Genomic DNA, 16,291 nt, shown 5'->3' on the forward strand with positions numbered 1-16,291 from the left:
CTAGGTTAGAGGAACGGGGGGAGGTTGGCATTAGGGGATGGTGGTTCAAGAAGCAGTTCTGGAGTGTTGGGGGGTAGAGAGAAATGAAAGCAGCTTGCCCAGGATTTATAAAAAAAAAACAGCCATATGCAAATCCGTCTTGACCCTGTGCCCCATGGGTACAGTCCAGCCCGAACTGCGACGCCAAGTCCTCCCTGGACTGGAAACAAGCATCCAAGGACAGGTTTCGGGCTTTCAGCCCTCATCAGCCTGGATAGCTTGATTCCAGTGGCATGGAGAGCACGGAACTCACGTCTGAGCATACCCGTCCCACTCGCTCAGAGACCTGTCTCTGCCTCCAGCATGCCTAGTCTGAAACCTGTGGGGCCTGCTGGCCCCGGGGGGCCGTACATTGTTCTGTTTATGCTTTTTGTCACAGTGTTGACCACAGATGAAGGCACTATTATTTTAGCTGTGCAGGTTTTATCTGCATTCTCCACCACTTGGAAAGTCTTGTCCTGAATCTTGACCCTTTTTCATGATTTTTTACTTGCACTGTACTGATTTTTTTGTCCTGAATCTTGACCCTTTGTCATGAGTTTTTACTTGCACTGTACTGATTTTTTGTCCTGAATCTTGACTCTTTTTCAAGATTTTTTTTCTTGCACAGTACTAAATTTTTGTCCTGAATCTTGACCCTTTGTCATGAATTTTTACTTGCACTGTACTTCAGTTTCAAGAGCCATTGACCCAGCTGCCGCAGCGCACTGGTAAGTTTGGTGTCATGGGCACCTGGCGAGTATCCTAACTCTTTACTTGGTTTCTTTTGCAGAGCATCACTGGGAAGAATCTGCTGTTGCAAGAGCCAGAATTGGGTCAGCTGCCGCAGCGCACTGGTAAGTTTGGGGTTGTGGGCACCTGATGAGTTTCTTAACTCTTTATTTGGTTTCTTTTGCAGAGCATCACTGGGAAGGATCTGCTGTTGCAAGAGCCAGAATTGGGTCAGCTGCCGCAGCGCACTGGTAAGTTTGGGGTTGTGGGCACCTCAGGGGAATTTCATCGTTTTTTATTTTGGTTTGGGGCAATTGCTGTTTTCTCTGTGGGGAAATGAACTGCAGTTTCAAAACTCATTGGCCCAGCTGCCGCAGCGCACTGGTAAGTTTGGGGTTGTGGGCACCTGGTGAGTTTCCTAACTCTTTACTTGGTTTCTTTTGCAGAGCATCACTGGGAAGGATCTGCTGTTGCAAGAGCCAGAATTGGGTCAGCTGCCGCAGCGCACTGGTAAGTTTGGGGTTGTGGGCACCTCGGGGGAATTTCATCGTTGTTTATTTTGGGGCAATTCTTTCACTTTCTTTGCATGTGGCTGACCGGACACGTTTTGGTCCAATTTGCACCACCCATGTAACCGTTGGCATGTTACATTTTTAATTTTCAGGCACTTACTTGGAGCTTTTCAACAATTGCTATGGCTTTTTACCCCTGCGCTTTTCACACTGTCTGTTTGCTCAACACCGTTCGGGGACTGGCATTTACCATTGCAGTTATGGCCCAACACGTTTGTCACTTTACTTGTGCTTCAGGGTTGCATGCATTTCTTATCGTTGAGCACCGGCGCTTTCTGAACTTTCCATTCAACAATTGCCTTTCCCCCCTTTGAGGTGCCTTTAGTAATACCAACTATCTTTGTAAGTGAGTTAACTGACTGCGCCACAACAGCGAGATCTTCTGTTTTACAAGGGAGCAACAAGCCACCACAAGAAAAGCAGAATGGAGAAGTTTCTGAAGCCTGCAAATGGTGTGAAGCACAGATCACATCTGCCCACCCAGATAACCGCTGCAGACCGGGCCAGAGACTACAGCACCGTGATGCACGCTGACGGTGGGGTGCTGTTTTGCAGTGTGTGCAATGTGGCGGTGGACCACATCCGGAAACACACTGTGGATATGCATGTGCGGTCCCAAAAACATTTGAAGCGCTGTTCAGATGATCCTGACCTTCAATCTTCGCCGAAACGTGCACGGCAGATGACAGTGAACTCGCTATTCACCAAGAGTACAGCTGCCGGTGCCGCAAACCATGAAATGATAACTGAGTGGGTTAACGTCTGCACCGCGTTGAACATTCCGCTCAGCAAAACCGACCACCCTGTGTTGCGCAAGTTCCTACACGAGCGAGTACGGAATGGTGGAGCGATACCTGGGAGTCATCAGCTGCAAGAACGGTATCTCCCAGAGAGATATACAAGTGCCAAGAACGAGCTGAAAGAGCTATTGAAAGATCAGAAGATCAGCGTTATCTTTGACGAAACACCAGATGTCGAAGGGCGGTGTGTTTTGAATGTGCTAGTTGTAGCAGTGTCTCCGCAGGCTGCCCGTCAGATCCATACCTACCTGGTGGACACAGTCTTCCTATCCCAGTGCAACCATGGGACTGTAGCGCAAGCTGTTGTAAAGGTGCTCACAGAGTACAGCATAGACTTCCAGAACGTTGTTTCCTTCAACACTGACAACGCGGCTTACGTGCTCGAAGCATTCAACACAGTGTTGAGGAATCTGTACCCAAACTCCATCCACATCACCTGCTTGGCACACATAATGAATCTTGTTGGAGAGTCATTTAGGAAGCCTTTTGTGGAGCTAAATGCTTTCCTGCTGTACTTCTCCCGCATCTTTTACATGGCCGGCAGCAGAAAGAGAAGGTACCTGCACCATCTTGCAGAGAACCATGGGATGAAGGCACGGGTGGCACCTGATCCTTGCAGTACCCGCTGGAATTCTTGGTTTGCCGCTGTCCAGTACCACTGCAAGCACTTTGAGGCCTATGCTGGGTTTGTGGAGTCAGAGATGCAACTCAGCAAGTCTCCCCCAGACTCCCTTGAAAATCTACAGAAGATTTTTAACACCTACCAAAGGGAGTGCATAAAAGTCCAGTTGGACATTGTGGCAGAAAAATGCCAAAGCATTTTAAACCTGATGGAGTTATTCCAGAGTCAGACACCAGTGACCATGAAGGTATACGATTATTTGGAGGACCTCCACATGAACCTAACCAACATTTCAGTCCTCACTGTGGAGTCACTACAGCCATTTCTACAGACCACTGCAGGGGCAAAATTAAGTCTGGCACAGAAAAAAAAATAACAGCCCAGCTTAATGAAGCTTTTGAACATTCATTAGAAAAGGTGGCCAAATACATGGGGGAGGCCAAGCCAGGCATACAATTCTTAAAACAAGTGCGCATTTTTAACCCTGCGCGACTCTGCATCCTGCCGAATGACAAGAGTGCCTATTCAGCCATCCCTGGTTTCAGCGAAGTTCCCGATCAGGAGCTCCGCCTGTACTTTGAAAATGTAGGGCCAGAAGCAGGGCAGGCGTCTGTTTCTGGACTTATTGACACCGACCTCTTTTGGCGTGGGCTGGCTGACCGCATTCCAGCTCTTTCCCAACTTGCAGCTGTGTACAAAGACTGTGTAACAAGCTCTGCAGATGCTGAAAGGAGCAACAGCATATACAAAATTATTCTCTCTTCCAGACGACGGTCCCTTTCAGAGCAATCGATCCGGGCATTATTGTTTTTACATTATAACCAGCAACACCATACTGGTCTAGACTTGGAGTGCTCTGAAGAACTGAACGTACATGGCCAAGATTAACATGCCTTTTACCTAAAACAAATGGGCTGAATTGTAAATAAACAAAATGTACATAGCTCCATGTTGTCAAATAACTCAAACAGTAAGATATCTGTGTTTGGTGTTGCAAAAAACCCAAAATAAAATGCAGCTAAATGCCGCTAAATTTTCATTTTTGTGCCGCTAAATTTTCATTTTTGTGCCGCTAAATTTGCCAATCCATGCCGCTATATCCTGGGGGGTCTGATCATCAACAGTATAACCACAAACGATTGAGGCTGAATGGAATTATAACTTAGCAAGATAGTCCCGTCCTTGGATATTGTCTCGGCCTATCTACACAATCAGTAATTTGGCGACAGTATATATAACAAGCATTTGCAATGCAATAGGTCTCGCATTAGGAAAGTTTGAGCTGTTGGTATTGTAAATGACAAATTTTATATTTATCTGTTGGTTTTGAAAATACCAAAATTAATAGCTTTGTCATTTACAATGCCAATAGTTTTAACTTTCGCAAATGTGACACCTATAGCATTTGTAATGCAATATGTGTTGTATTTATGTGACTTAGATGTTGAGTGCAGTGTAATTATGTGACGTGTAATTATGTGGCACTGAGTGGTATTTGGAGTGCATGTTGCATTGAGTGCAGTGTAATTATGTGGCGTGTAATTATGTGGCACTGAGTTGTATTTGGAGTGTATGTTGCATTGAGAGTAGTGTAATTATGTGGTGTGTAATTATGTGGCACTGAGTTGTATTTGGAGTGTATGTTGCATTGAGTGCAGTGTAATTATGTGGTGTGTAATTATGTGGCACTGAACTGTATTTGGAGTGTATGTTGCATTGAGCGCAGTCTAATCAGTAGAGTGTAATTATGTGGCGTGTAATTATGTGGCACTGAGTGGTATTTGGAGTGTATGTTGCATTGAGCGCAGTCTAATCAGTAGAGCAGGGTTCTTCAATCTGTGGGGCGCGCCCCCCTGGGGGGGCGTGGCGCCATCCCAAGGGGGGCGCGGGCTCCACTTCGATCTTCCCTTTGTGCCCGTTTCTTTGTCTGTTTGATTCTCCCAGCAGGGGGCCAATTCACGGAGACAGCGTGCGAGGCAGGGGTCTCCTCTGCTAAAAACGAAAGCAAACAGACACGCTTTCAGTTTTAGCAGAGGAGACCCCTTGCCTCCCACTGCAGCTGAAGCTGTCAGCTCTGTGAATTAACCCCCTCCTGGGAGAGTTAGCTCTTCCCGGAAGGGAGAGAAGGTTTCACAGAGGTTTAGGTTTCACAGAGGTTTTGTGGCACGGGCAGGGTGGGCTCTGGTCCAGGGCCCCAGCCTTTCAAGGGGGGTGGGAGTGAGGGGGAGTTGGGGGGACGGGAGTCCTTCAGTTATTTTGGGAAGGGAGGGAGAGGTTGCAATCCGGGTTTGTGCCATGAGGGATAGTGGGCTCTGGTCTGCGGTCCTCAGGGATGTTGGTCTGCAGATTCGAATTTTAATCATAAAAGGTGTGAGGGTGGAGTGGTGGGTGTATGGGTGGGGGGTGGAAGGATGAGTGAGGGGATGGATGGTGAGTGAATGGATGGTGGGATAGAGGATGGATGCATGAGTGGAGGGGTGGATGGGAGTGGATGATGTGTGTATGGTTGGAAGGGTAGATGGATAGGTGGAGGTGTGGAGGTGTGGATGGATCAGTGAAATGATGGATGGATCGATGGGGGGGTGGATGGTGGACGAGTCGGTGGGTGGATGGATGAGAGAGGTGATGGATGGATTGATGTATTGATGGGATGAATGAATGGATGGATGAGTGAGTGAAGGGGTGGATATGGGGATGGATGGGTGATTGAGGAGGGTGGATGGACGGGGGATGGATGGAGGAGTGAAAGGGTGGATGAGTGGTCAATGGATGGATTCATGAGTGGATGAGTGGATGGATGAGTGGGTGAAGGGTGGATGGAGGGATGGGGGGCTGGGTGAGGGGGGAATGGAGAGAGAGGGGGAGGATGGATGGATGAGTGATGACATGGATGAATGATTGGCAGAGTGGATGGGCAGGTGTGTGCATGGATGGGTGAGGAGAGGAGCATGGAGATGGATGGGTCAGAGAGTGCATGCATGAGTGGGGGGAGGGTGGAGAGCGGGATGGATGGGTGGATGGATGAGTGGGGGGTTGAGTGGGTGGACGGATGAGTGACTGGGTGGATGGATGAGTGGGTGGGGGGATGGCTGGATGGGTGAGAGGGTGGGTGGTTGGATGGATGAGTGGATGGATGGATGAGTGGAGGAGTGGATGGATGGGTGGAAGAGTGGATGGATGAGTGGAGGAGTGGATGGATGAGTGGAGGTGTGGATGGATGAGTGGGAGGATAGCTTGGGTGAATGGTTGAATGGTTGGATGGATGAGTGGGTGGATGGATGGGTGGAAGAGTGGATGGATTGGTGAGGGGATAGATTGGGTGAAGGGATGGATGGATGATGGATGGATGGGTGAGGGGGTGGATGGAGGGATGAAGAGGTGAGATGATGGATGGAGGGATAGAAGGTGGATGGGTTTGCAAGTGGTTGAAGGGGTTTGGATGTGGATGGGGCTCAGATGGAGGGACGGAATGAATGGTGGGGGAGTTGGTGGATGACAAGGTGTACATGATGGATGGGGAGGGTTGTGATGACTTCCTTTGCTTTCTTGGTGCCATGAGAGCTGTGGTTCAGAGTGGAAGGTATTTGAATTGTTTGGCTGCTCCCTTGCCTATGAGTTACTGTTCTGTATTCTATGTGTGCTCATGTGTGGGATCTATGCATCATGCGTGTGACATTTTGCATGACGTCCAGCTGCTACCTCAATGCGGGGCCCCCATGGGCAAGGTCGGGTTCCATATTTTGGGTTCCGCTTGGTGAAGCCCCCATGGTGTGTTCCTTATAGTGGGTTCATCACGGCGGTCCTCCCTTTGGTTCACTTGTGCATGGTGCTTTACATCCTACAATGTATTTGTTTATTTGTTGGGGAGTTTGTGAGATTAAGTTCCCAGCACTTGCGGTGTTGAAGACTAGGTACTGTTTAGAACTGGATGTGGAGCACAGCCTGAGGATGGCAGTGGCAGGGATTCACCCACAGATTGAGAGTCTAGGTGTGGCTGGGCACCGGCACACCCGTCACATTCATGTTGGTGGTGTTGTTGTTGATCTGTGTCCTGTGTAAGGCAGGGCATCCTAGTGGGGAGAATTTGCGCACATTTTGTCTTGGAGGATTGTGTTTTGAGCTGTCTGGTACGCCTCTGTCGTTTCGTCACACCCACTCACAGGTCTGCAGTTTGCTAGGCACTCTTGTTGTGTTGAGCATTGTTTGCCGGATATGGCCCGTGGTGTGCGCGTGGCAGTCGATCATGTGGGGTGCCGGATTCCCGAGGTTTCTGTCGGGTGGTGGGGGGGCCCAACATCTGGGGGAATTCAGCTGGGGGGGCTCAACCTGGAAAAGTTTGAAGACCTCTGCAGTAGAGTGTAATTATGTGGCGTGTAATTATGTGGCACTGAGTGGTATTTGGAGTGTATTGTATGTTGCATTGAGCGCAGTCTAATCAGTAGAGTGTAATTATGTGGCGTGTAATTATGTGGCACTGAGTGGTATTTGGAGTGTATGTTGCATTGAGCGCAGTCTAATCAGTAGAGTAATTATGTGGCGTGTAATTATGTGGCACTGCGTGGTATTTGGAGTGTATTTTGCATTGAGTGCAATGTAACTATGTGGCATGTAATTATGTGGCACTGAGTGGTATTTGGAGTGTATGTTGCATTGAGTGCAGTGTAATTATGTAGCACTGAGTGGTATTTGGAGTCTATGTTGCGTTGAGTGCAATGTAGTTATGAAGCATAATTATGTGGCACTGAGTGGTATTGTGTGGAGTGTGTTGCATTCAGTAGAGTATAATTATGTGGCGTGTAATTATGTAACACAGTGGTATTTGGAGTGTATGTTGCGTTGAGTGCAGTGTAATTATGTGGCGTGTAATTATGTGGAGTGTATGATGTATTCAGTAGAGTGTAATTGTGTGGCACTGAGTGGTATTGTTTGGTGTGTATGTTGCATTGAGTGCAGTGTAATTATGTAGCATATAATTGTGGCACTGAGTGGTATTGTGTGGAGTGTGTGTTGCATAGGGTCCAAACCATGAGGCGAGCCCTCACCCCCCCCCCCCTAGACACTTGCTTGTTGTTTATCAACTTCATGTTACGCAATCACAATCCGGCCCTTGAGCCCAGGCTCCTTCCTGCCAGTGAGATAGATTAAAAGAGACTTCTTGACCGTGCACAGACAGGCAAAGGGAAAAGAACACAACCCTTCTGAGATGCAGGTAGGTTACGTTTTAAATAAATACTATTATTGTGGCGACTCATTACACATTTTTGCCAATACTAATATTGCATTGCGAATTCGAGGGTGCCTACCGCTGTTGCCCCCAAAAGAAATCACCGCCGCAGCCCTGCTCCGTGAAAACCGGAAGTCAGGCACTTTTGGCCGAGACGGGGGCGGGGCCTGCAATCCAGCAGGAAGTTCCGCCCGCCGCCGCCGAGGAAGCAGTGAAGCCGGCCGACTCCGACCAGCGCTGCAGAGGAGGCACGCCGAAAGAGCCCGGTGAGTGGGAGGGGAGGGGGTGTACGCGTGTGTGTCTGTTCGAATGTGTCTGTGTGTGTGCGCGTGGGTCTGCGTGTGTGTATGCAGTATGTGTATGCAGTGTGTGTTGCTGGGTATGTGCGCATGCGTGACTGTGGAGTGTGTTTGCGCAAGGGAATGAGACACGAGAGGGGCAAGGCGACGTGCGCGCCCTCGAGGTGAAATCCGCGTCTGCGCTCGTGCCCCTCTCGTGTCCACTCTCCCAAATACGGGCAACATTAGTTGACTTCGCTGACAGCTTGCAATGCTTCGCATTGCAAGCTACGTCAGCTCGCCCTAAAAACAGCGTTATGAGGGAGATAGCATATCCAGTAAGGTGGGTGAGGGAATCGGAGGGGTCAGTACAATTCCTCTATAGTCCGCCCAATGCTGCCATATACGTGTGTGTTTCCGAGGGCAGCCTCTGGCCTTGAAGACAAGTTCTTCCAATCCCATGCAAAAGTCTAGGCCTCATTTCCAAACCCCTAATAGTGGTGTAGGGGGTGTTTTCCAGGAGCGTGAGATGTCTCGTTTGGTACAAACAGATACAGTGGCAGGGTATATCCTGCTGCATCTACTACCAATGTTTTTAGGGTCCCAATACACATGCATATAGTTTGCAAAATAGTTGATGCCCACCTCCTGAAACCAGCCACCCACAATTGGTTTCAAATACAATACATAAGCACAAAAGTTGGGAGAGGCATTGAATCCCAGGCAAAGTATCATAGGGGTCAAGTACCACACAAGAAGAAGGCCCTCCAAGATAGAAATCGTACGTCGAGTATTTTCCATGCGTATTAAATACTCGACTTACGATTTCTATTTTGGAGGGCCGCTTTGAAAAGGCTTGCGATTCATCGCGTTACACCGCACTTATACTGCTTTATGAAGGGGACAGCCACTATGGTGAGCCATAAATTGAATTATCTCAGGTTCTTTGTCTGAAGGCCCATGAGTGACTGTGGTACATTACATTAGTCCTGGAAGTGGTCGGTTACCGCGGAATTTCACGGATTGAATATCTAAAGGATTGGAAACCTTTACAGGTTTTGTTGTGTCATTAATGACATTGTAAGTTCATGGTAGATTGATCTGGGACAACCCCCAGAGGAATATCCCCACTCTTACTATGAACTGTGTGGTCCAATAACGGTTGCCCTGAAGAAGCCCATGTGGCTGAAACGCGTTGACTGCTGTGTTTTAACATATTGAATAAAAAGAACCTAAAACTGAACTACTTTTTCTGTCATCGCAGTCATCTTCTTGTGTGGGACTTGAACCCTATGATACTTTGCCTGGGATTCAATGCCTCTCCCACCTTTTGTGCTGATGTCTCATTTGGCCAGGGTTAACCCTAAGAACAACAAGAGGTGCTTATAGCTATTGCCCCCAATAGCTTCTGCAATACGACGTAGGGCTATTTGTGGTGTATTGCCTATTGGCCATCCCAGTACCTCAGATAAGCATCTATGAACTCGCTTCCAGAATTTGTCCAGCACCATATGTAGAAAGGTGGCCTCTTCTGCTTCACAGCATAAACATGTAGGGGACGCAATGAGCCCGGCTCTATCAAGCTGTACCCGGGTAAAACCTATTCTCTGCAAATATTTTAGCCGTATTAGCCACTATCGTGACGAGATGGCAGCTCTCCGAAGGGACTCCAGAGCCTCGCTCCAGTCATCATTACCGATCGGGCCGATTACCAGCCTGACAAGCCTCTCGAAGGTTCTCTGGTGATGATGCACTGTGGGATACTATGGCTGATATAGTTTATGATCTTGTAGGTCACCCATAAGAAGTTTCCCCTCCAGTGGGTTGAACTCAGGGAGGTCTGTGAGGTTTTTGAGATAGGAAAGACGTGCATAACTGAACTGTAAATATTAAAATTGGGTGTGTGGCATAGAATATTCCCTCTGTATGCCTGAGAAGGATTTAAGAGTGGTGCACTGTAGGACTTCCCCCAATGTACAAATCTCAATTTGGCCCCATCCTTGAAAGCCCTGAAAGCCTTGGAATTGAGTTAGAAGATGGTTCCAGCATAGTGGGACCCTACTTGTGAGCCTATTTAGCCAGCCAATACGGCGAAGGAACTGTCGGCATACTTCAAGAACCACCCTTGTGACCGAAGGGAGGGCCTGGGTATTAGCCCCTCCATATAGGAATGTATGTACTGATGGGTTTCCCTAAAGCCATCTCTCAACACTATATGCAGGTTCTTCTCTTTGGCAGCTGTTGTGCACCTGTAGCTGAGAGGCCGCATAGTAGGACTATATATTGGACAATGCTATACCACCACAATAGGAGGAAAGGAAACATGTTCAGAGCGCCAGCCTGACTCCCCCCCCCCCGAGAAATCCATGTTTACATAGATTTTGCTTAGATTTTTCGCTTAAAACTTTGGCTCAGATATTTTGTTAGCAGATATTTGCTCTGTCTGAGACTTTTGAGTTAAGCGTTATTGCTGAGCCCCGAGAGCTTTTTGAGCTTTATTTTGGAGAGCGACCTTATGTCAGCCAGCTTGCTAATCTGAGTAACTACTTTACTTCCTGTAATAAAACTACATTTCAATGAGATGATAACTGTAAGAATAATACAATAATGTACTGTTTATAAATGTATTTATTTATAAATCGCCTTAGAGTAAGAGGACTCACCGAGTTGGTGATGCTCTCGGTGCTGGATGATTTGAGAGGCCTGGCTGACGGTAAGAAACCGAGCGCCCTGATTTTGTTAGACCTTTCAGCGGCGTTCGATACCGTCAGCCATGCTCTGCTTCTGGAAAGAGTGAGTGATTTTGGTATCAAAGGCCTGGCCCTCAGATGGTTGCAATCCTTCCTCTTGGGAAGGACCCAAAGGATACAACTTGGGGAAGAAACCTCTGAAGTGGGGATGTTAGAATGTGGGGTGCCCCAGGGCTCGGCCCTGTCCCCACTTCTATTTAATCTCTACTTGCAACCTCTGATTGCTTCTTTGGCGCGCATGGGCTGTACAGTATTTAACTATGCGGCGATACGCAGCTGTTGCTGAGTGTCGATAATACAAGTGCCGCACAACTCCAAACCCAGAACATCTTGAGGTACACGGTCCAATGGATGACGGAAAATCTTTTAAAAATCAACCCAGACAAGACCGAGGTATTGGTGATTCCATCTGCCACCTCACCATGGTGTGACCTCTATTGGCCCGCGGAGTTAGGCCCGGCTCCAAAACCTAGCCTGAATGTAAAGAGCCTGGGGATCAAACTAGACTGCGACCTATCAATGGTCAATCAGATCTCTTCCGTGGTGGGTAGCTGTACCAACATTATCCGACAGCTACGGAAGCTAGTCCCCGTTATCTCCCAATCCATGATGCGCTCTATTGTCGCAGCCACCGTGATCTCGAGGATAGATTACGGAAATGCCCTCTACCTCGGCCTGCCGAAAACCCTGACAAATAGGTTACAGGTTGTTATGAACGATGCTGCTCGTCTCATCTTTAGGTTGCCAAGACGATCCAAAGCATCTCCCCTGTTACAGAGCCTTCATTGGCTCCCTATTAAAGAGCGAGTGGAATTTAAAAATCTGTGTATAGCCCATAAGGCAGTCTACGGTTCGGCACCCGCTTACATCAAAGACCGCGTGGTGGTGTACAGTCCAATGAGAACTCTTAGATCCTCAGATTCTCAATTATTGGTCTGTCCCCGGTACAAACTTGTAACCAAGGGAGGAAGAGCCTTCTCTGTGTTAGTTCCTCAGTTATGGAACATGCTACCTGAGTCGCTGCGCAGGGAAGAGAACCTCCTACGCTTTAGAAAGGGGCTAAAAACACTGCTGTTTAGAAGGTCCATGAGTGCTATCTAGGCTAGTGGATGCCTTTTCTGTATTGCTTAGTTATTGTTCGTACCATCGATTTCCAAGCGCCTAGAGACCTGCAGGTGATTGGGCGCGTTATAAATCAAAAATAACAATAACAATAACTCCGTTCTGTTCTCGCTAATAACGCTTTTGATTTATTAACAAGAGTACAAACAGTTGGAACGTTAGGGTCAGTGCAAATCATGATTTTTGGTTTTGGAAAGAAGGCACTTCGACATTTATTCCCAGTGGTTAATAAACCATCATTATCACCAGATTCAGAATCCCTTCTCCCAAGGTCCAGTGCCCTTTCCATTTTTATGCAAAAACAACAGTTGATGGACAGAATGCAGAACAATGTCATACATTCACCCCAGTACAGAGATCTGGGCCTAAATCCATTGTTTTTTTGCTCACCACACCACCCCAGTTCAGACATGGCCATATGCAAATCAGCCTTGACCCTGTGCCTCATGGGAACAGTCCAGCCCGAACTGCCAAGCCATGTCTTTCCTGGACCGGAATCAAGCATCCTAGGACCGGTTTCTGGCTATCAGCCGTCTTCAGCCAGGATAGCTTGACTCAAGTGGCGTGGAGAGCACGGGATTCACGTCTGAGAATACCCGTCCCACTCGGGGTGACAAATGTAAAAACAATAGTTGATGGACAGAATGCAGAACAATGTCATACATTCACCCCAGTACAGAGATCTGAGCCTAAATCCATCGGTGATGGATTAAACCCAGATTTGTTGACTGGGTGTGAGTGTTTGATTGGTTAAAATGCTCCTTCCATCACCACCCCATTTTGTACCGCTTTGTTCGCCATAAGTTGGCAGGGTATGCTCAGACGTGAGTCCCTTGCTCACTTTGCCACTGGATTCAAGCAATCCTGGCTGAAGACGGCTGTAATACCAGAAACCGGTCCTAGGAAGCTTGTTTCCGGTCCAGGGAAGGCATAGCTTGGCAGTTCGGGCTGGACTGTTCCCATGAGGCACAGGATCAGACTGCTTTGCATATGGCCATGTCTGAACTGGGGTGGCAGAGTGGGCTAAAGAACAGTGATGGATTAAACCCAGATTTGTTGACTGGGTGTGAGTGTTTGATTGCTTCAGATGCTCCGTCCATCACCACCCCCTTTTGTACCGCTTTCCATTTTTATGGCATCCAATGATTGTCCAGATGATCCAGTGATTGTTCCCTTCTCACACGGTCTAGTGATCATTCCCTCTTCACACTAGGAAGAGCGAGCCCTTCTGTCTTAACATGACAAGTAATTCCTGTACTTGTATGATTCGCCGCCTTCCTATATACTATTACTAGCAGCCCGTCCCGACGTTGTCCAGGTATGAATTGCTGCCAGCCAGTAGTATATTGTTTTGTAGGATTTCGTTTTGATAGTATTTCTTATCTGTGACAGGCCTGTGAAACGCTCCGATTCACAGTGCGCTGCTGATGCACTTAAGAGTGCGCGTTCAGTAGTGTGTGAACTCGAGTTTCCCTACTTTATTTTTCCTTGCAATATTAAATAGCGCGAACTCGACAACATGGCATGAGCACAATTTACATTACAGAAGAACACATTCATTTGTGGTAGGCACGGGGAGACAAAGCGATTTGCCTGGAATCACAGGATGTTGAGCTGATGCCGAGATTCGAACGTAGCTCCCCAGCTCTAAAGTTCGCAATTCTAGAACTTGTGGCGGGAGGTATGTCGGTGCAGGCCATCAATGAGAGAGACCTGTGCATTTTTCAAATGGGTGGTGAAAAAGTATGAGCATGTTGCTGGTGATGTGGGCCGCCGTGCCACCAATGTACTTACCGGGGGAGGGTAAACACCCATTATTCCGCAACTTTCTTTCCGCATACCATCACTCCGCATACTTTCATTACGAAAGTACCATGAATCCGCAATGCCATTATAACGCATGGCATTACATTTTATATGCTTTTACCACGCATACATTTACAACGAAATTCGTAGTAAATGCATGAATGGTAAAAGCATGTTTTTTTTTAATGTTTGGATAAGGTAAGTATGGGTATAGGGGTATATGTTTTGGGGTACTGAGGTATATGTTTTGGGGTGTTTGGGTATTTTAAGGGTTCAGATATAGTTTTGGGGTATGGGGTACAGGGGTAGGTTTAGGGAAAGGTATGGGTTTTGGGGTACAGGGGTATTTTTAGGGTTGAGGGCTAGGTTTGGGTTTTGCGGTATAGGGTTATTTTTAGGGTTCAGGGGTAGGTTTGGATTTTGGGGTACAGGGTTTTTTTAAGGGTTCAGGGCTAGGTTTGGGGTACAGGGGTATTTTTAGGGTTTATGGCTAGGTTTGGGTTTTGGGGTACAGGGGTATTTTAGGGTTCAGGGGTAGGTTTGGGTTTGGAGTACAGGGTTATTTTTAGGGTTCAGGGCTAGGTTTGGGGGCACAGAGGTATTTTTAGGGTTCAGGGGTAGGTTTGGGTTTTGGGGTACAGGTGTATTTAAAGAGTGCAGGGCTAGGTTTTGGTGTACAGTGGTATTTTTAGGGTTCAGGGCTAGGTTTGGGTTTTGGGGTACAAGGGTATTTTTAGGGTTCAGGGCTAGGTTTGGGTTTTGGGGTACAAGGGTATTTTTAGGGTACAGGGTTAGGTTTGGGTTTTGAGGTACAGGGGTATTTATAGGGTTCAGGGCTAGGTTTGGGGTACAGGGGTATTTTTAGGGTTTAGGGATAGGTTTGTGTTTTGGGGTACAGGGTATATTTATAGGGTTAAGATGGGTTAATGTTTAAGGGTGTTGGGGTATTTTAAGGAGTAAGGTGGGTTATGATTATGGGGTGCAGGGGTATTTAAAGGGAGCAGGGTGGGATTAGGACACAATATGAGATTTGGCATGAAGGGCGGAACGTACCACACGCCCCCAGCGTTTGTCACGCCCCCAGCATATGCCCACAGCACAACGCAGACACGCCCACAAGGGACTACTTTGCTGGCCCGGTTCTTTTACCTTTTAAATGTATATGGTGGGCGTCTGCATAGCCTATGTCCTTCTGCTGCAACTGCCCTTTCCAACTCTGTATTGGGTGTTGTGATTGGTGCTGTGGTTCCTGAGATTACCCGCCTCAAAGGTTTGGGCTTTCTTTTTATTATATTAGTATGGATATGGATACGCTTGTTGTGTTGTTTGCGATGCTGTTCATGTTTCTATGTGCACAATGTATTTGTCTACAACGCCCACATGGTTTCCCCTTTGAAAGTTTCTTGCTGAATTGCTGTGCACCTGGATTCTCATTTCCCCATTAAACCAGTATTTTAAATTGAAAGATACTCAGTGCCTGCACTTCTTTGGTGAAAGGGTGAGTACCTGTCAGCAGGGGTTCATCACTTTTAATGGGAGAGGGCTAGCACTTCTCAGTAGCAGGCAGGGGCTTTGGGACAATAGGTACCGGCACCTGTCAGCGGGGGTTCGTCGCTTTTAATGGGAGTGCCAGCACTTCTCATTAGCAAGCAGGTGCTCTGGGACAGGCAGCACCTGCACTTCTATAGTTCAGGCCCTGCGTTAAACTGGCACTTTTGATTCCGGAGTCAAGTCTTCCTTTAGGTGCAAGGCGGCCACTGCAGTCCTTAACAGAGAAGAAGAGGCCCTCCCTGAAGAGAGGGTCATGCCCTCAGGTGTGTGCCATTGGAATTTAAGGTGCCCCCTTCCGCATCCAGGGGACATCCCTTTTCAGCACCCCCTCTTAGACTACAGTACCCCACCATACCAAGTCAGCGACCCCTCTCCCTTTCCCCGCACTCACGTTGCGGAGCTGCGCCTGGTCTCCCTCCATGACTGTCCCTGTGGGGTTCGGCTGCTGCGCGCGGCCATCTTGTCTGCGTCATTGACATGGAAGAAGGACACTGTGGGGGCGACGCGCGCGGCGGCCATGTTGGAATACCTTTGCTTTCGAGAGGAGGTGGGCTTTGAGCAGGGGGCACAGCTGTACAAGAGATCATGCTGTGGGCTCTTTCACTTTACTTCAGTTTAGGAATGCTCGGATGCTACCAGACGGCCTTTAATACAAAACTTTACTATATCTATTTAATTAATATTGGCGCGCAGACGACTATGGGACACTAAATAAAAACACTATGACTTCATAATCTAAAGTAAAAGCCTATTCAATGTTCTCCCTCCAGTCTCCATATCTCTGTATCCATCGTATCGAGGAACTAACATCGTTAT

The 16,291-nt window shown here is 47.8% G+C and overlaps 1 protein-coding gene across 1 annotated transcript in view; it reads right to left on the reverse strand.

Annotated features, from left to right (window-relative positions):
* TIMM10B (translocase of inner mitochondrial membrane 10B) overlaps positions 1 to 15,997 on the reverse strand; it is a 52,554-nt gene extending 36,557 nt beyond the window's left edge. The window contains exon 1 of the mRNA XM_086933692.1: positions 15,867 to 15,997. Coding sequence (XP_086789818.1) covers positions 15,867 to 15,896 — 30 coding nt within the window. The 5' untranslated portion in view covers positions 15,897 to 15,997. The remainder of the gene's footprint in view (positions 1 to 15,866) is intronic.
* Between the last annotated feature and the right edge of the window lie 294 nt (positions 15,998 to 16,291).

Source organism: Lissotriton vulgaris, chromosome 8 (assembly GCF_964263255.1).
Source record: "Lissotriton vulgaris chromosome 8, aLisVul1.2, whole genome shotgun sequence".
NCBI classification, from domain to species: Eukaryota; Metazoa; Chordata; class Amphibia; order Caudata; family Salamandridae; genus Lissotriton; species Lissotriton vulgaris.